Below are 21674 nucleotides of genomic sequence, written 5' to 3'. Positions count from 1 at the left end.
ATTCATGGGGGATGCAAGTATTTCAAGTTTGGAAATATATGGTTAGTAGTTGACGATTTTGTAGAGAAGGTGCATTCTTAGGCCTTGTTTGCATTCAAAACCCACTTTAACCCATCTCATTACATCATTACAATTTTTTTAAATTCCCACACAAAATATAATAAACAATTCAACTTTTTCAAATCCTAAAACAACTTTATCAAATTTCTACATAAAATATAATAAATAATTCAACTTTTATTCTACTATTCACAAACCATCTCAACCCATCTCAACTCATCTCTGAATCCAAACCATTAGTGGTCTTCTTATTAGTTCACAGGCACTCCCAGTTTCATTCTTATAGGTAAACTTAATGCTTTGAAGCAAGATCTAAAGAAGTTAAATTTGGAAGTTTTTGGCAGCATTGACAATTAGAAGACTACCCTTATGGAGGAGCTAAAGGAGTTAGAAAGGAGGGTATTGATGAGAGACATCTTAAATGAGGTATTATTGAGGAAGAGTTCGGTTGTGACTGAGCTGGAGAGGATATTGTTGATGGAGGAGATTTCGTGGCGGCAAAAATCTAGAGGGCCCTTTGGCTAAAAGAAGGTGACAAATGCACGAAATTCTTCCATAAAGTGGCTAATTCACATAAGCGCAACAATACTATTGAGACACTTTACTTAGGTACTCAAGTGCTCTCTTCCCCTTATGAATTAGAATACCATATTGTGCATTATTATGAGAACTTCCTCAAGGAACCGGCCTGTTGGAGGCTGAAGCTTGATAATTTGTTATTTGAGTCGATTGATTCATAGTGTACAAGTTGGTTGGAAAGACCTTTTGACGAAGATGAGATTTATAAGGTCATTCATGGTATGACCAAGGACAAAGCGCTGGGTCCGGATGGCTTTTCGATGAGATTCTTTCAAGATTGTTGTGATATTGTGAACTGTGATGTTATGCAGGTTTTCCTTGAGTTCCACTCCTTTAAGAAGTTTGAAAAATGTCTCAATGTGACATTCATTACTCTCATATCGAAAAAGCATCGGGTTACGGCAGTTGAGGATTTCTGCCCCATAAGCCTTGTGAGTGGAGTATACAAGATCATTTCAAAGGTTCTTGCTAATTGGCTAAACCCGGTATTGGAACAAATTATTTATAAGCTTTGAAATGCATTTGTTCGGGGAGACAAATCCTTGATTCGGTTTTCATTGCCAATGAGTGCTTCGATCATAGGTTGAGGGAGGGAGTTTCAAGTATTCTATGCAAGCTTGACATGGAAAAGACATATGATCATGTGAATTGAGAATTTCTTTTATACTTGCTTGGGAGGTATGGCTTTGATGATAGGTGGATTTCATGGATACGACATTGTGTTTCTACCGCTTGCTTCTCGGTGCTAGTTAATAGCACCCCTGTTGGATTTTTTAACAGTTCTCGTGGATTGTAGTAAGGGGACCTAGTGTCTCCTCTTCCTTTTGTTATTGTTATGGAGGTACTTGATCGGATAGTGAAGGCTGCTGTTGGAGAAGGATTTCTATCCGAAAAAATCGGTGGGTAATGGTACTAATGGCTTTATCATAATCTCGCATCTCTTATTTGCAGATGATACTCTCCTTTTTTGTGAAGCAAATCATGGCTACATTCAAACTTTACGAGCTCTTTTGTTATGCTTTGATGTTGTGTCGGGGATTAAGGTGAACCTTAGTAAGTCTGAGATGTGTGCGGTGGGCATGGTGCCCAATATCAACAGCCTGGCGAGCCTTCTGGATTGTAAAGTGTATTCTTTGCCTATGAAATATTTGGCCCTCCCGTTGGGGGCGACTTTTAAGATTAGAGCTATTTGGGAAGGGGTTGTGGAAAAAGTAGAGAAAATGCTGGGTGGTTAGAAACGGTTGTATTTATCGAAGGGGGGTTGACTCACATGAATTAAGAGCACTTTATCTAACATTTCTACCTATTTTTTATCTCTATTTCCTTTGCCTGCAAGGGTGGCGAATAGATTTGAGAAGTTATTTCTGGCTTTTTTGTTGGGGGAGTGGGAGAGGAAATAAATCTTGTTAATCAAAATAAAGTTTGTTCCCCAATTTCAAATGGTGGCATGAGAGTATGCAATTTGAGAACTTTCAATAAAGCTCTGTTGGGAAAATGGTTATGGAGGCACCACTTAAAGGGTAATTCACTGTGGAAGAAAATTATTGACTTTAGACACAGAAATGCTTTTGGGGGAGGGGGGGTGCTCCAATGAAGTGAAAGGGGTATGTCGTGGGCTTATGAAAACTTATTAGGAGAGGATGATAGAGTTTCGAAAATCATATCCATTTTGTGGCTGGAGAGGGTACCATAATCAGGTTTTGGCATAATGTTTGGTGTGGAGATTGCACTCTTGATGGGGCCTTTCCAACTCTCTATCGTATTACAGTTAACATAGATGCTTCTGTGGCAGATCTGCGTGTATTTTCTCATTATTCTCACCAATGAAATGTTCTATTTAATAGGGATATTCATGATTGAGAATTGCACACCATTTCAAAGTTTTTCAGATTGATATACTCCATGGGAAACACTACGGCACGAAGGGATAAGATGCAATGGAGGTCCAATGGTAGTAAGAAGTGTACAATCAAGGCGTATTAAAAAATATTGGCATCACAAAGTAATGTTCATTTCCCATGGAAGAATATTTGGAGATCTCGTGTGCCTTCTAAAGTAGTTATTTTCATATGAACTACTGCTCTTGGGAAGATTTTGACCATGGACAACTTGAGGAAGAGGGGGCTCATTGTGATGGATTGGTGCTATTTGTGTAAAAAGTATGGAGAATCAGTGGATCTCTTATTATTTCATTGTGAGGTGACAAAGGTGTTGTGGGATGAGATCTTTAGAAGAGTTGATGTCGCTTGGGTAATGCCATTGAAGGTGGTTGATTTATTGGCTTGTTGGAAGGAGATTCAAGATTGTCCTCAAGTGGCGGCAGTGTGGAAGATGATTTCGTTGTGCATTATATGATGTACTTGATTAGAAAAGAATAAGCGGTACTTTGAAGATAGGGAGTGCACAATGGCGGAGATTCAAAACTTTTTTGTACACACATTATTTCTTTGGTTTGAAGCTATTGTGCTTAATGGAAACAATACTCATGACTTATTGTCTTTAATTTATCGATCCTAGAATGTATTTAGGTGTTTTGTTTGTATACCTCATGTGTATGCGAACTATGCCTATTTCATTCGTATCAATAAAATCTACCTCTTATTTAGTAAAAAAAAAAAAAAAAAGATAATGAGATGAGATGAGAAATTATGAGAATTTTTGAATAGTAGTGAAATGATTTATGAATAGTAGTTAAATAATTTGAGTTGAGATATTTTATTGGGTTTTGAGGAAGGAGAAAAAAAAAGTTGAATAAAAATATTACAAAGTTAAAAAATTGTTTGAATATTATTTTTTAATATTATTTTTATTTTGAAGTTTAAAAAAATTGTATTGTTTTTTTGTGTTTATTTTGGAAGTTTAGGAAAATTGTATAAGGTTTTGTGTTTGAATAATGATTAGGTAATGATTAAATGAAAAAGTTAAAGATTTGAAATTGAAAAGTATTTTGTGTTTGAATGATGTTTGAAAAAGAACTTGTGAGAAGTTTTGAAATCATCTCATCTCTATTGCCAAACAAGGCTTTAAATTAATTTTTAGATAAACACAAACAGGTTTAAACTACTTTCAATCAAGAGATTGCCTACCTTGTTCAGTTATTTCAGCCATGATTAAAGAAAAGTTTGGGTTGTTAGAAGAATTCACCTTTAGATTGAAAAAGGCAACATATTTTTTTGTATTGGAAAATTTAAGGGTTCTGTTAAAGAAATTTAAAAATGGAGTGAAAGAAGTGATTTGACATTTGACATTTGACATGGAGGCATGGAGTATCATGCACTCTCACGCAACTCTTTCTGAACTACAATTTATCCTCGTTTCCCAATCCAAAGAAGATCTTGTAATGTGTAAAGAATTATGTATTTATTTCCTTGTCCAAGTATCAACTGACAACGGTCTGCCTTATTAAGTAATTGATACTTCTTAGATAAGTGAGGATTATGGGGTGGGGGTTCAAACTTGCACTGATACATGATTTTATGCTATTGGAGGTTCCTTATATCTTGTGAAAGAAATGAAAGAGATTCCCAATCCACCTATGGAGAATGAAGGCTGTTGCAGACTTGTGGGCATGGCAGCACTACTAAAAACTTAAGCAAATATGGAGAAAATCAAAGGATTGAACTCTTATAATCCTAATGGTTAAAAGCTTAACTAATCCGTATCCAACAGTTGTAGGCTTTTGGCTAACAATTGATATCAAAACAAAACAATGTCATGAGTTTGAATTGCAGAACGGGTGATCTATAAACTGGGTTGAAATAACACGACTTATGATCTTAAAGGTTAAAAGTTTAACCAAATCTATATCCAACAATCCTAGCAACTCTACCTTAGTAGAGTTATATGTGACCCTTAGATAAGCAAATAATCATCAGATTAATGTTAACAATATTAACCTCAATAATAACTTATACGGTTACAGATGGTAAACAAAAATAGTTATCCCAACTAAGACTATTCATCTGGGCCGGAAAAAATCGGGCCAGTCCGAAACCCGGATAACGGTTATCCGGGTTCCGGTTACGGGTTTCGGCCCCGACAATATCCGGGTCGGAACCCGCATCACCCCTAATCGGCCCAATCCGGGCCGGTTACGGTATTACACCTGGGTACCGGATTTTAACCCCGGTACTCGATTTTAATACTAAAAAAAAAAAAAAAAAAAAACACTACGCCTCACTTTAAGCCCCACTCGTGTTTGAATCTCATCTCTCTGCACACTTTGCTCTCCTCCGTCTCCCCCTCGAGCCATGAAACCCTAGCCTTCTGAGGTCTCCTTCAAGTTTTGCTGCCATCTCTCTCTCTCACTCTCTTCGGTACTTCGGTAACCCTCTCTCTCTCTCTCTCGATCAATCTTGATCTGTGATCCATGCCTTTGAACAAATCTCTTGTGGGTATAAAGTATATGCTATATTTTGCTAGATCTATTATTTTCTCTGTCTCTCTCTCTCTCTCTCTCTCTATTTTGTTAGATTTGCTATTTTTTCTCTCACGCGAGGACTCGACAGAAGAAAGGAGTCCATTTCTAGCCGTTGTGTCTCTCTATTTCAAGCTTTGGTCGTCGTCTCTCATGTAAGTAGATCTGGTCTTTCTTTCTATTTTGGTTGACTTCATTTATGGTAATGAGTGACTTTTAACATTGTGATCTGTGGGCATGTGGAGTCTCAGTGAGAGACAGAGAGAGACTTTTCTCGGCAAGTCTATCTCTAGGTTCTTTGAGATTTTGCTGGGTGTTCGAGAAAGTTACACTATCTTTGAGTGGTGGGTAGGTTTGCTGGGTGTTTGAGAAAGTTACACCAAAAGTCTCGGTATTTGAAAGATTTTGATGGGCTTTGTTTCGTTTTTTGAGTTTTTTCTTCGAGGTGTTTGCAGCATCGCATTGCAATTTGTGTTCTGAGACTTTTGGTGTATAACGTTATTGTTATTGTTGTGGTTGGGTTTTTTTTTTCAAATGAAATTTTATTGGCTCATGCCTTTTTTTCGCATCTGCCAGAGCATTGGAAGCAGAACGTTATAACCTAGCATTTTCCATATTTATGTTGTATGTATTGTTTCTGTGGATTTTACATATGCTAATTTTTGTTTTGCTGCGAATCTTCACATGTACTTTGTTGCTCTGCTGATGGTTTAGATATATATTGGACATCATTTTGAGCTAGGTTAATCTTTCATAAAGCTTTTGTTTGCTGTCTTGCAATATATTGGACACAATCTCAATTAAAACAAGAAATAAAATTATGGCTGAGAAAATAGGAGGTTTTGTACTCGCTAGCTATTGCATTAATTGAGTCATGGATTCCATTAGTTTTGAATAATACATCATTCTTATTGAATCAATATGTATTATTTTCTTCTCTTATATATTGCAACAGGAGTACTCCTAGTAGTAGTAGTAGTAGTTGATGTTGTTGTTGTTTCTATCTTCATAATTATCACCATATTGAACATAATATAAGGGTGATCAAGACTCAGATTATTGCATATAGCATATATAATATATATATATGTATGATAAGCATTTGATAAGCATTTAATATTAGCCATCCCAAAGCACCTTTGTTCCTGAATATATCTATATATATATATGCACACACTAGTAACTAGCACTTTAAATCCAAATGCATTTTATGTGGGACTTGGGAACCAGCAGCGCGCTATGTGTACTGAGAATAGCCAATTTTATAGATGTTTAAAGCATAGATGTTTTACAGAATCCAACTTATAAAGGTATTCCCAGAAATCTATAGATGCTAATTTCTGTTCAATATGGTGATAATTAAAGTTATACACAGTTGTTTAATTTTGTACTAATTTTGTGATTTTGTAATTGCATTGCACATTTTAGTATTTTTCTTTTTTCTGTATTAGCCCCTTGTCTAATAATTTTATACTGACCTTTTTTGCTTACTGAATGTGTAGGATCTCCCTCAGTTAGATCACTTGAAGCTGCTACTTGCCGGAATTATTTTGCAATTCATATCTTGTAATTTTGTATTTTGCAATGTAATGTAATGTGTAAATAACAAAATAATGTAATATGTAGTGGATTGCATTTTAGTTTTCAGTTTTATATATTTTTATTATTCTGAAAAATGTTAGTATTATGCCTTTTACAAATGATGACTCAGAAAAGCTTTTCATAAATATATGCTTTTATAAAAAATTATGATTTTTAACACTTTCAAATTTTTTTTAATAAATAAAGAAGAATTAAGCTTTTCAACATTTTAATTATAGGCTTTTTTCAAAAAAAATATATATATATATGTTTCTAAACTTTTGTACGTTAAAAAAAAAAAAAAACCGGGTACAACCCGGGAACCTGGGTATACCCGGACCGGAACCCGGGTTTCATATAGATAAGATGGGCCCTTGGTAGGTTCTTCATCCAATATAATCATTAGCTGAAACAATTACCATTGCCAACAGAAAGGCTTTTTCCCAATCAAAATTGGACAGAAAAAGGTCATGATGAGGAATCTAATTACCACGAGCTTCTCACAACACAAATTAAGCTCACTTCATTCAGGCAGTAATACTTGCAAAAGCTCAACATTTAGTTCAAATGTAGCTCCGGGCTGCAAAAGTCCACAATAAGTTTAGGGAGCAAGTCATAACCCCAATATTTTCTCAGGTATACACTGTAAAAGAAGAACACATATACTATAAGAGTAATCATGGATATAACATTAGAAATACTCAAAACTTTGCAATATCATGGTCAGGTGGTTCTGAAGTGGACAGAGAGGTTTTGATCCCTTGAGAACATTGGTTCCATTTTGCTTGGGTGTATGCCTTTGATTTCTTAATTTAAGTGGTGGTGGTGGTCCATGATGCTAATTTAAGTTGGCAGGTGAACTGGCATTGAGATTTAATTAACCTTATAAAGCCATGCAAAACCTCCAATTTATGCGGCAATGCTAAAGGCAATCACATTTTGTTTCTCCTCTGAATAGGAAAATTATTTTTTACTTCACTGCCAAACTCACCATCTCTTAACACAGTGAAGAACAAATTGTGCAATGACAGAAACCATGCCCAAGTTCCAGTAAGTAGCCTGTTTTGTCCAAATATTAGAAATGTTCAAGAACTATGCTATTCACAATGGTTGAAACGAGGGTCATGACGTCTGCTAATTTCCTCAATTTTACTTTCTACCATTAAATGATGAGATCGAACATGGTAGTAGAAGATGAATAAAAGCTGTCACAGAGGTACAAAAGCAGTGACAGTATATGAGAAAAGCATGCATTGATGCCAGATAGAGTATATGGGTAAAAGATATCGAGACTAAAGAAATCAATTGAAGAGCTCACAGGGATCTCGTTCATTCCCTTTTGGCCATACCCAGCCTCTGGAGGAACAATCACAGTTCGCTGCAATAAGAGATAATTTTGAAGAAGGCAAACAGAGGTAATAAGCTTAGCAGTTACAAAGATGATAAGAAACTAAAAGAAAAATTGCTGCTTTCCAAAGAGATCATATATTGGTGAAAAAGGGAGGATGGTATCACCTTTCCCCCTACTTTCATCCCTTCAATTATGGAGTACATAGCCGATGGGGGTTTTGGTGCAGCCTGCGCAGAAAACAGACCATTTGGGTTGTCAACAAATTCACGCTTCCTTTCTTTCCCTGGAGGAGCTCCAACTTTGAACTCGTATGGCTAAATTAAAGACAAGGAAACTTGCATTAGTAATTTCAGCTATTGGTTTTTTACTAGAAGAAGCTGAGCTCTCTCTCTCTCTCATTGACCACACACAAACACAAAGGCATAGTCGAGAACCTGGGCAATACTACGATTTCCAGCTAAGAGTTTGGATTCTCGACTCGACACAGCTGTAATATTACGGTATATGCAGTCAAAGTGCACCTGTGAAAGTACAAGCCAATACGAAGTAATATCTCTGTCCATATACATATGAAAAAAAGAATTTCTTCAGCTTACATAAAAACCAAACCTGAACTGTTGATCCTTTTTCAGCTATTGGGCCCTTTCCCTCAAACAGATCATAGTACTTTAATCCCTCAGCTGCTTCGAAGGTAACAGAAAAGCAAAAAGACAAAAAGTTCAATGCTAATTAAAAATGCTCGCACAACTGCTGCTTCCCGTAATTCATTGCAGCCATTATCACATCAAGCATGCACATTAATGTGTTCAAATCAACATATGCTTTCAAATGCTACTGAAGAATCCTACCAACTGCTCGTTCCCCATTTTTTTTTTTTCTTTTTTGTTTGCCTGCTATCAGGACATTAATTAAGCAGACTGACGTGCGTCGATCAGTATATGCTTTGTTCCCAGAAATTGTTATTTCACAAGTGATTACTAGTATAGGATTGCAACGTTATTACTAAAACCCTATTTCAATTTCTAATTTTTAAGCAATAAATCCCACCATGACACAAAAAGCTCTGTAAAACACCAAAATGTACTCACAGTTAAGCAACCCAAGAAGAACCACGTGCACATAACAAACGCAAAACATTAAACAGAGACAAAGATAAGTAAATAACGGCTAGTGAGGTAGTCTTCAGGAGGGATGTTCTTCTTGTTCCGTCGCTCTCTGGCCTCTGACGGTGGAGAGTGTGAAATGAGAAGGCTGAAAGGCAGCGAAGAAATCAGAATCGCGGACCTTCTCGAAATCGGTATTGGAAGAACGAATTGCTTTGAAAGCTGTGCCTGGTTTCGGGTGGGTTTTGCACAGATTTGAAGAAGATGATTAACGGTCCGTTCGTCCAAGCTCCTAACAGAGGCCATGGCCGTTGAAATACAATGGCCGAAGCCGAAGGTTATAAACCGCCCAATGCTTCTATATCCCTATCTCGTTCGCCTCGACGAATCTTACGTTTATATCCATCCTTATACACCAATTCGTTGGATACATGTCGTTGATATGGTGACGAGCGATCGACATGTCGTTGGTAGTTTTTGTTCCTAGATTTGGCTGTTATACTTAACAAAAATGCTATATCGCACGACAATTGTAAAACACGAAAGGCACGAAATAGAAAATGTCCAATTTATCATTCTTTAAAACAAAACCTTTGGTCAGCTCGTTTTTCATTTGGAAGAGGACCTCCTGCTTCTTTAGTTACTTTACATTCATTGCTCTTGTTGTGCCTCGCTCTGCTCCTATACGGAATAATCCCAATTTAGTGCCAAGTTTTGAAACTTCATTTTCGATGCTCAATGGGCTGCATTTCATGATTGTTACTGTCACTAATCTTGAGAAAGAATCTTAGTTTGGCAAAATTTAGTAGATCCAGAACGGGAATTGTGAGAAACGAATAAGAACTATGGGTGTGAAGACGTTTATCGCCACTTCAATAGCTGCTTACAGAAACTTTAGCACCAAAAGTTTTGGGAAAAACACAAAATCTGCTCAAAGTTGGTACAGGAGTAAAAACAAACCCATATCTGCAATTTCTGCTGGTAGTTCTGTGTTCATCACGGGCTCGGCAAGGACCGGAAAAATAGAATTGGTTAAGCATATTATCAAGCAGTTGAAAAAATGTCACTCCCCATCTGGGGTCTTTGTCACAGCGTCTGCTGGGGTCACAACGTGCGCTATTTGGGGGCATCAAATAACAATTAGTGTCAAGCTTAAAATAATTGTTCAATATAAATTTCAGTTCTTAAAACACATCAAATAACAAGTTTTTTATTGTTCAATAGAAATTCCAATGGGACAACCAAAAACCATCCAAGTGATGGAAAAAATATCCCTTGCTATTGAGAAGAAAACCTTCTGCATGTCTTGATAGCCTGTTGCCCACATACAATTTCAAAAACTTGATGCCATACTCATTAGCAAGAACTTGACCCTTAGAGGTAGGCACAACCTAAAAAAAAAAAAAATTTCTTTCAAGTCAACAATGTAGAAGAATCCATGTAATTCTGTGCTCAGTTTATGAACTCAAAATCCAGCACAACTTGTGAAAAATAAGCATTTTCTACTAATTGAAGGAAAAAATATAGAACAAAAAAAAAATATAGAACCTACTCCACTAGGCACCAGTGGGTGTTGAACATTCTTCCTGCACAGTTGAAGGAAAAAATTTATTAGTAAGGATTACAGAAACATAGAAAAACATAATAGAAAATCATACCGTATAAACTGTGCTAACTTGAGTTGGAAGGGTTGGTTCTATTTCATTTGATCCACTTAATTGGATGGGCTGGTAGAAATTAAAAGTGTCAATCTAACAAAATATATACACTAGTAGCAAAGTGAATTAAAAACTATAAAGAGAGCTTCAGACCTTTTGTTTTTTACTGTTCTTTTCCTTATGTTTTATAGACTTTTCAACCGTGGAAACTTTCCGTCGTGTCGGCGGCCTTCCTTTACCTCTCACAACATTCGGACTAAGGACTATTTTACCCTTTTTTGCACTTCTATTAGTGGGAACTATTTGCTCTGATGGCCTTGGTTCACACATTAAGTCACTACATTGGTCTTTGACATCGAGTAAATGGTCCACCATGTTCGAGTAACGCTCCTCATTTCTTGATATAAGTTTTGCTACCTCAGAAAACAAACTCATAAGATGATCATGCCTCTGTGTATCAGGATTGGCACGTAAATTGTCATAACTACTCTTAATAAGTGTGTAATTGCATGCCAAGTCCTTCCTTCAACGGTCTAAGATATACTTAGACGGTAATGATGTGTCACCGCATTGGGCTCTAAACACAGAAAATGCATGCCTACATAAAATGCCTCGAGTCTTGAACAAAGCACAAGTACATTTCAGCTCAAACTCCTCAATATTGAAATAAACACAAACCTTTACGTCTTTGGTGAAGTTTTCAATTTGCACAGTGTCAGATACCTCATAGGTTGAGATTGCACCCTCATTTTTTTTATAAGTGAGCAGTTACAACAAATCATTCCCATTATCTCCCTTTGCACCTCCTTGAATTTCTCATTAGTGTACACACTTTGGAACTGCTTCTTTATTTTGCAAATTGAAACACATGGTATTGTGGCATTAAAGGAGTTAAAGTCGGCAGATTGCTCATTCTCAACTTTTTTCCTAAGGGCATTGTCGAATTGATCAACAAACTCTTTAAGTGTGGTATCCGAATGTACGAACCCATCAAAGAAAGCGTTCATGCTTTCGCTCCGTTGGGTAGTGCTCATCCCAACTCAAAATACATCTTTCAAATAAACTGGCACCCAAAATGTACGCTCCTCATATAATCCACTCAGCCATGCATTATCATGAAGTTGGTATGCATCCAATAGCCTCCCCCAACTTTCCTCAAATTGAATACATATTTGAGAATCATACACACACCCCAGAATGGAGGATTTTAGACCACAATTGTACATCGAATGTGAGCCAAGCTTTTCTGGAAGATTTTTTAGTATGTGCCATAGACAATATCTATGTCTTGTTTCTGGGAAGACAATTGCAATCGCACTCTTCATTGCACGGTCCTGATCTGTTATGATTGCAACTGGTGCTCGGCCATCCATACACTTTAACCACGCTCGAAACAAACATACAAACGTATGTGTGTCTTCACTAGATATCAACCCTATACCTAGAAGTATGGATTGACCATAATGATTTACACCGACAAAAGGTGCAAATGGCATCCCGTACCTATTAGTCAAATAAGTCGTATCAAATGTAATGATATCCCCAAAATATAGGTACGATGCTCTACTACGTGCATCAGCCCAAAATACATTTCTTAATCTAGATTCCTCCTCATCCAAGTCCATAGTGGAGAAAAAGTCATGATTCATATCACACATCCTCTCAAAATATTTTAAGAGTGCCACGTCACCTCCTTTTCCAAGGCGAAGGTGTCTTGCCTTGTCAATGAAATTTCTGCAATCTTTTTCTGTGAACTGTAGGTTGTCAAAGCCTCCCGCTTCAACAACAAATGAATAATAGTTCTTATTCATCCTTATCCCAGCTCTGTCATTCAATTCTAGCTTCCATTTAGCGAGTCTATGTTCCAATGGCATCTAAAATATCTAGACACCAGTGGGTTCAATCCATGATTATGGGTAAGTTCTACACTAGTTAGACACCACTCACCATTATCGAACCGAGTATTGATTTTAGCCATACATTCTGTCTTTGTTGGACGTGGCTTCGATACATTACTACTACTACTTGTATGCTTTCCACCCTTTGAGCAACCAAGTGTAATATACTTCACTGTCCAGTTTGACTCTCGTTTAGTCCTTTGTGTCCTCACTCCAAATCCCTCTTGTTTTGCATATTACTTGTAATATGCATTTAGTGCGGCTTCATCCTTGAAAGTCATCCCATACTTGGGTTCATCAACAGGCGCAGATTCATGATTTATCGCACTACCATCATCATCAATACCCCTCTTAGCCTTCATCTCACAATCTTCTTCTGTCATTACATAACAGTCATATATAGTTAAACAACCAAACATTCAATCCACAGTTTTTAAAATCTAAATTCTTACATTTAACTCACCAATTTGAATAGTACAATCCACTTGCTCAATATCATACTCGTTTGAGTGCAAACTTGTACATTCTTTATTTGCAGGGAGCTCCACAGTCACACTTTCATTAATTGTTTTTGAAGTCTCATCATGCTCACTTTTAGTAATTTCATCAACTTCTCTTGATGTACCCGTGCTATATGACCCAAATGGTTGGATAGTTGGAGGCTACAAAATGGGCGGATATAAAAGAAGGTATTATAATAAGTTAATTAACTATATACATAATGTATGATATAAAAGAAGGTATTATATTCACCTGACAACCCCATATATAGGGGTAAAGTGTGCTTATGGAAGGACCATTATGCTTTGTAGGAGTAGCACATGGAGGGGAAGGATAGGGATTTGGATGGGCATTAGGGGTTGGTGGAGCATATGGAGATTGTGTCCTAACAAATGGTGGAACAAATTGTGTTGACATAACATCATAATAAGCCTAAATAAAAAGTACAAGAAAAAGAATTAGTTTCAGTTTTCTAACAATAGCAAAAATAAGGTTCATTAAATAAATCTAAACTAAACCATCACCTTCATAGAGCTTGAACAAGCCGTCAAGGGTATATTTGACAGGTCATCCTCTTCGCCCATCAAGCTGTTCAACCAAAAATACTCCTCTTCACTACTCTAGTAATTTATTTCATACAATTCGATAACCAACAATGCTACAAGTCAGAGCCAATCCATAAAACACATTTTCGCTATCAAAAATCAAACTAAAATCATATATGTTTTTATCTAATCTATTGGTCTAAGATCTGGTTTTTACCTTTCCTTCCAATTTCACATCAAATCCACACAACTAGAAACCATCAAGTCAACTTTAAAATTTGAGGATGTACATAAAAATGATTTCTTAAAAAAAAAAAAAAAACTGTAAATGTTGGTCATAGCTGCCTTCATTTTTTTTTTTTCAGATTTTTTAAGCTGTAGAAGGCCTAAAGTATACACATACAAATAAAGATAAAATGAATCCTATCAATTTAGTTAAAAATCACTAAGTACACGTACTAATAAAGATAAAATGTAAAGAGAGTAATCTCAGATTGTCCAAAAATTTACAGATCATTACACGTATTTTACCCAGAAAAATATATTTACAAATTCCTTCCCTTACACACATATTACACAGACCAGAGAGAGAGAGAGGTGATTACCTTCTCTTGGACGCTTGAAATGTTGCGGAGGATGAATGATTCGTCAGTGCAGGAGAAAACTATTTTCTTGTTTTCGACGTTTCATGAACTGGCCGGGAGAATGAAAGGCTATACGAAGGAAGGAGAAAAGGCCAAAGTAAAAAGAAGTTTCTGATTTGACTTTTTGTTATTTTGTTATATTTTTTATTTTATTTTTTCTTTACTTATCCATGTCAGCAAGTTCGTGCGTTTCGTGTAGCAAAATAGGCTTCCCTGTAGCAGCTCTCTATACTTAATACCGTTATTGTATCTGTTTAAATGGGATGATTAAGATACTTCGTAGTTTTTTTATAATCAGATTGATACAAGTAATGTTAAATATAGTCATAGAGTGCATAAACACTATGTACTCCTTTTGAAGAAAGTAAGAGTTTTGCTACTCATCATTCTCACACATCATATATCACATTTTTTTTTTTGTTTATTTTTTCTAAACTAATTGAGTTAATCCATTTACCACATATTTGATAAGAGAAAAAAATAAAAAATTATGCGTAGTGTGTGGTGTGAAAATAATGAGTAGAATTTTTCAACTAAGTAAATAGGAGATTTACATGAAAAAATTAAATTTTTAATAGTAGACTCCTATCTTTTTCAAAAAGAGTGCGTAGCGCTTGCACAACCCATGACTGTATCTAATATTATTCATTTCTTATATATGCTTCATGACACAAAATACTATCTTACTATTGGTAAAATGTAGAACCACCAACTTCACCTTATTTAGCTTATTATTGACATTGAAGAGGTACCTGAGTGTGCCAGAACTGATGTCTTGGCTGTGCTTTGTCTCTGATTAATGGAAGTTTTTCTATAAATAATAATAATAATAATAATAATAATAGTAATAATAAGCCTTCACCTTACATTGTTTTACAGTCTTCAGAGCTATCTGCCTTTTTATAACAGCTTATGCATGTAATGTGCCACAGGTTCCTATTGCGTCTAATGAAAGAGTCATGTGCAGCTTGATGATGTTGGCACAAACCTCCACGGCCAAATATTCCAACATAGCATAAAAGAGAAGGAAAAATAATGTAGGCAACTGTGAGCATTTACTTGCGAGTATTATTTCCCATCAAACATGGTAAAATTGACACTTCAAGGCTGACACTAATCGAGAAGATGGACAACAAAAGGCTACAAGTCTACTTGTACACAAAGTTGATGAAGAACAACGTTATGCAGTAGGAAAAAATGGACTTTTGGCTGCATACGGTTGGGCAACGTCAAGCCAATCAACCGAAGATGGTTCCTAGCCTAAGAGTTCCAGAACTCAACTCCCAGTTTCATCCACTTAGTAGGTCGCCGAAGTCATCATTCTTAGTCGGTTTTTGTTCCCTTGGAAGGTCCATGCTCGCCATAATGTTTTCTGTTTGCTTAGGAGAAGATTTGTCTGCTTCCACACCATAAAACTGGTTGTGAGGATGTTGATGTGGATGTGGTGGGGATTGCACAACTGAGTTGGAGGGGCTTCCACCCAAAGTCCGAGGTGGAGATGATCCCCTCTCATCATTCTTTTTCTTTACAGCTTTTTTATGCCACTGCTTTAGTGCCTTGGAAGTATGTTCATCGAAGATTGACCTCTTCATGGTTGATCCCATCTAAAAGTCCCCAAAGAAAAAGTAAGACCGTGTTCATCACCAATTCATAATTATAAATGGAGACAGTTTGAAAAGTGTGTTTAAAGTTTTGATTACTAGTTTTTCTAGGGCATTGATTACTAGTTGCAAGCATGCATATTAGGTGAAAGAAGTATAAAGGAAGATTAGCTCAGTTATGGTTTTCCAAAACTGGACCACATTCATAACTCCTCAAAGATCCCTTCAGCCTGTAAGTTGCTACTCTTAAATCTCAGCATGGATTAATATATCGTAGGAGCAATTAGTAGAAGAGCTTACCTGAGTAACAAGGGCATACAGAGGAAGTGTGATGTAGCTGCACATAAATTGGACTTCTACACTGTCAAATTAAAAGTTCCATAACTAGTTAGAAGTTCTAATGTTAATCATAGGAATGCGGATATCCATGAAATAATCTTAGAGAAGGAAGAATGGTATCTAAGATATATTACAATGTAAGACTTTCAAACTTTTATATCAGACGTAATAATTGTACTAAAGTAGGACTTACCCGAGAACAACTCTTAAAATTATAAGAGTGAAACTCTCATGAAAACAAGATCTCAGTCCAAACTCATACTGTACCAAGAACGAACATTTAGAATTCCAGCAGTGAATATAGAAAGAATTTGAGGAAGATAAAGTAGAGCATTTATTACCCATATCCAAAGGAAATATGTTATCTCAAAGGCATTCTGGATAAGTAAGAATCAGCATGTTAGAAAATCTTCATAAATCTTACTATGAAAAACTAGTGCAGTTCCTAAAAAAAAAACTTCATTTGCGTTCAGAAACTGTTGGCTTTTGCTCTGATTCTACTCAGCTGGAATTTTTGCAATTCTACCTCATACAGTTACCTAGAATACATGCAAAAAGAACAGAAGGAAACTAATCAGTACCTGGAACAAGACGAAATGGATGAGATGAAGAACTAGCTTAGGCCAACCAAACCAAAAATTATTGTCCGAGACTTGTACAAGAGGTATTCCTTGGATTACGGCATGTCTCTCTGTGATTTCGAGGGCCATTTGTGTTATTATTGCTTGAAGCTTTGCCCCAACAGCTAATATCACCTTTAAACCACCCACTCATTAGTCCTTGAATTTTAAGCACATATTCAGATGGTTTTATGACAAGTTTCTTACAACTAGAGGAAGTATTGAAACCCAAGCCATAGCATCCCATCCTGAAAAGAGAAAAGATCAATTATAATATCTTTGTTACGAACATTATAAATCAGCTCTATTGACAAAATTGAAAAAAAAAAAGTAAGAAGAAAGACTAACCACTAACATTAATAAGCAGAAAGAAGACCACAGATGCCCATAATAGTGGACTGCCAGAAGCAAAAGATAACAGTCAAAAAAATACTGAAGGAAATGGGGACATGTGGCAAGGATTATCCTCATGCAATCTCAATTCCAGGAAGGTAAATTTCTAGCTAATAACTAAATCTTAGGAAGTGTTGGAACTTTACCTGATTCCTACAACTACCTTGAAGTCATCTTCTAATGATCTCTTTATATATTTTTGAAAGTCAAACTTACTTCCAGGTGCTAAATGAACCTGTAAGAAGGAAACAATTGTTTTACCAACAGTTATATATGAAGATGATCATGATGGGATTCTTTAATTACAATGAAGAAACTCACACTAACAAATCCATGTCGCATTGTCAAGTAGTCAGCCTTGCGAACAGACCTGAAAAATTGTCGAAAGAAGCAGACCTGAAAGATTGGAACATCCAAGCATTGCATCAACATTTACAGGTTTCAAAACTATCTCACAAAAACTTTATCAGTTTCGCAAATTTAGAAGACCTTGACTCAATTCTTTCTTTTTTCTTTCAGGTTTAACTTTGAGTTTTTACTCAAAAGTACAACATGAAATACACAAATCTCATGCTTAGAAATTTTGAACTGCATGTCCCTTCGCCATAAGTGAGGGTTATCAATAAAATTGGAGGTCCTACCCCTCTTCTCAAAAAAAAAAAAAGGAAGAAGAAATTTGAAGGGAACGTGCAAACATACTTGATAGAAAATTGCACTAGTATATCATCAACTCCAATTCCATCTTGAACGTAATTGAAAACCAAGAGTCAATGACATATTTCTTACAAAATAGAAGGAGAACGGTGATCTAGTCCAGAAACTGGTGTGATCCTTTACGAATGATGTCTCATGAGTAAGCCTGAATCTTTTAGGATCTGAACAACAATCATGCAACCAATTCATCACTAAATAAATAAGTGCACCCAACAATTTAATATATTAGACTCTTAACACTGGCAGTACATAATCTATGAAATTCCGATGGAACAAACAGTCAAGCAGTTGTCATAATTCTCACTAGTATACCATTTAGAAATTCCTGGTCATGAATACTATCCCGTTCCCATTCCTTCCAGCCACGAATCTACAAAAATCAACAGTAGTTAATCAATTAGGTTAATGTTGACATCATCTAAATAAAATTCTCCTGGAGGGTCTCGCTCTGAAACAGAAGGTTCTAATGAATCCAGAGATCTCGATCTCTTGAAAAGCATGATGCCATCCCAGCCACAAATTGGGGGAGATAATATTATTAGTTTTTTTTTCAGACAATACTTTCCTCCCTGAACTGAATGCCCTTATGACACTTGTTTCCAGGTACTCGTTATATGAAAGAATTACAATTAATGATTATAGGCAAACCAAAATGTGTACCCCACCTTTAGTCTTCCAAGCATCATTGTTATGCAACTGTAGATCACATGGAAGACTGCTAAAAAGAATATGAAGATGTGTAACTGATGTAAACCATTCACAGATATAAGTGGCACGTGCCCCTACATCATGAAAGATTATGAATTGCATTAGTCATTATAACAAAATGCAGTCATGCTGTGAGTACATCTCTTTCAACAACTTACGTTGTGAAACAAAGATTTTACATGTAAAAACTGTCAAAGTCAGCTGTAGTTCTGGTTTCATTCTATATAAATACTTATCTCTCTGCATTCCTGCAGACCCAAATGAAAATCAATGTATATGTTCATGACATACTTATATGCCTAGAGTCATCATTTGCCAACTATTTGGGCCAACAGAAGTTCTGCTCCACATATTGGCATGTAGAAAACCAGCAGAGCACAAGATCATAGATCTTTTAAATTCAACTTCTTTCACCTCCAGCTTGCGTGCTTCCCACATTCCTAGTTGATTATGCTCTTTCAATAAAAATGACTGAAACAATGCAATCACATCAAACTCTCCTCTTATTTTACCCTTTAGGAACAAACATAGTTTTCCCCAACTGCATTGAGATGACATTATATTTCCCTATCACTTCTCTGTCGTAAATAAACCTCCTATGTTGTTTTGTACATTTATAACTGCCAACTTTCTGCTCTGTAGAACATGTTTACTTTAGCCTTATTGTGTTGATAGGTGAAATTCCTCTTTCAACTTGTGATCATATCTAATCAATGCACATATACACTTCATCCATCCATCATTAGATGTACAGAAAAAGATGGGTCCCATTTCCTTTGACGGTAATAGAAAAACCCCTGATACTCTTCAATTTTGTCTCAACAGTACTAAATGGATAATTGTACAGAATGCCGATTCAAAGTCTTGACTACACTGTAACAATGCATTAAACGTATGGATTAATGAATTACTAACCCTGCACACGAGGAAAATGAAGACCCTAATACATATACATATATATTTTTTTTTCTAAGCTTGTGAAGACCATAATACAAGATAAAGAATGCAACTTTTTCTGGAAAATAACATATAATTGTATTTACTAGCATAATACTTTGTAATTGAATGTCAAATGAAACCTGCCTAACCATAATTCAATATAATATACTTACCAGCTTGCAAGCTGGTCCAGCACCCCAGCAGCTAGAAATCTACGCTCGTACCATAGGAGCTTGCGATGATGTTCTCCCTTGCCCATCTTAGGCTCCTCGTGAGGTTCTTGATGGTCACTCCCTCTTCTTATGGGGCAAGGTAACATTGTATCTGCAAACTTCATGGGAATACACATTCTAGTGATGAAGCTTTGCCCGAATGTCAAGAGTAAGGAAATAAATCCTAAAACCATAAGCTCTGCAAAAATTAAACAGGAAAATAAATCTTCGTCACTAGGAATTAAACCACATAAATTTCCTTGGTCAATTTGCATAAACCAAAGCCAATAGAAATAGATATAAATAACAAAGCAACATTAACGAACAGGTTTGATGCTTTACCGCCTTTAATTTTCTCGAGAGCTTCAAACAAAGCTTTCTTTTTTCTCTCTTGAAACCACTGAGATAAGGAAAAGGACAGATTATGTTTTCAGAAAAGCTACTTACAGACAAAAATATAAATAAAAGCAGAAAACAAAATAATTAAGCATGGTAGCTTGTGGAATTTTAATACTAAAAAGTTATAGGGAAGCAAATTAGATACTGATCGACAAGCATGCAATTATGTGTATCTTCTTTAAGAATTCAATGTTCAAACCTAACGAATTTAACACCACCTCATGGTCTCAATTGGGTCTTCTGCGTCTAAGCACACCTATGCACTAACCAGAACAATTCAAAAAATATATTCCAAGGGAGAAAGATAATATAAGGTCATCCAATGACAGAAACTGAAAGATCAAATCACAGAATCTGACATTGCAAAAAACTTAATTACACAACCCAACTTAAACATTTCTAATTTCTAAACTGCAATATGAACTTTGATATAAGTTTAATTACACCAGCAGTTGCCAAAACTACAATTAGTCTAAAACTACGATTCATAATAGCAGTTTTGACTGTTTCAATGCATCCATTACTAGGTCTAACGACAATCTTTTAAACCGCTACTAAAAAAATATGTTTCTTTTTGTTGTTGTTGTTGTACAAATTAATTTACAACTATCTTAAGAACTGAGAAAACTTGATGTATATTTGACTCTTCAGAAAATGAAAACGAGAAATTACACAAAGGCATTCTCTCACAAATCCCGAAAGATCGAATTCCTTGGCACGTCTTTTCAACCCCCAAAGAGATTAAATGTCAGGCAAGATTCTTTAAATACAGATCAATATTACTAAACAAAACCTAAATTCGGAGGACTAAACAGATAGAAAATATTTTTATGCATGCATCAACTTTCTTAATTGTTACCTCTCCAATCATATGAAGAACTTTCTCCAAAATTATAGAAATCAAAATGATAACAGCACAAACTACAGCGACAGCCCATGTGGGAGTCTGATCGAGCTCCCTTGCATGATTGATACCTTCACCGCCTCCACCTCCTGCCATTCCCAACTCCCAAGCTATCCCTTAGAAATTATGAGCTTCAAGAACAACGATATTCCTGAAAATAAGGCATCTTCTCCTATACAACCAATGGCACATTCATTGTCAATCTGTTCAAGACCGAGGGCAAAAGGATCAGTGTGCCGGCAACGCCGTTGAGGGAAATCTATATTTGCTTAGCACTGTCTGAGGGCGGTTTGTCTCTTCATTTCTATTACTTAACGGTATCCAACCGGGAATGTACGGAGAGGAGAGAGTGACGGTTGGGATTGATTGGAGATTGCCCATTCCTGTGGGAGTTAATTTCGTGTTTGCCATTGGTTAAACCTGACTAGCGAGAACGAAGAGTAAGGGATTTTCACCTAAAATTGAGGCCAATTCACGGTCACAAACAATCAAGTCTGTTTGAAATTCA

At 36.1% G+C, this 21674-nt stretch overlaps 2 protein-coding genes across 3 annotated transcripts; both read right to left on the bottom strand.

Annotated features, from left to right (window-relative positions):
* Positions 1-7026: 7026 nt before the first annotated feature.
* LOC121261835 (peptidyl-prolyl cis-trans isomerase FKBP18, chloroplastic-like) lies at positions 7027-9461 on the bottom strand. Of its 2 annotated transcripts, none has more exons than XM_041164227.1 (6): positions 9154-9461; positions 8598-8668; positions 8423-8509; positions 8153-8302; positions 7987-8015; positions 7027-7217 (listed from the first exon to the last, which is right to left on the bottom strand). In XM_041164227.1, the coding sequence occupies exons 1-6, from the start codon at positions 9395-9397 to the stop codon at positions 7196-7198; spliced, it is 603 nt and encodes a 200-aa protein (XP_041020161.1). In that variant the 5' UTR covers positions 9398-9461; the 3' UTR covers positions 7027-7195. The 2 variants fall into 2 exon arrangements, with proteins under 2 accessions (XP_041020161.1, XP_041020160.1); XM_041164226.1 differs by having other exon boundaries at positions 7956-8015; positions 9154-9460.
* A 5912-nt stretch (positions 9462-15373) lies between these two features.
* Positions 15374-21423, bottom strand: LOC121261981 (MLO-like protein 9). The gene is given in 16 exon segments (XM_041164433.1): positions 15374-15941; positions 16239-16299; positions 16471-16538; positions 16619-16654; positions 16859-17032; positions 17105-17145; positions 17246-17295; positions 17437-17525; positions 17612-17686; positions 18077-18165; positions 18317-18374; positions 18670-18786; positions 19825-19850; positions 19853-20062; positions 20206-20263; positions 21122-21423. Coding segments are annotated over 16 exon segments (1608 nt in total). The 5' UTR covers positions 21263-21423; the 3' UTR covers positions 15374-15626.
* Positions 21424-21674: the final 251 nt, after the last annotated feature.

This window comes from Juglans microcarpa x Juglans regia, chromosome 4S, assembly GCF_004785595.1.
Source record: "Juglans microcarpa x Juglans regia isolate MS1-56 chromosome 4S, Jm3101_v1.0, whole genome shotgun sequence".
NCBI lineage: Eukaryota > Viridiplantae > Streptophyta > Magnoliopsida > Fagales > Juglandaceae > Juglans > Juglans microcarpa x Juglans regia.
This window is presented reverse-complemented; position numbering and strand designations above follow the sequence as displayed.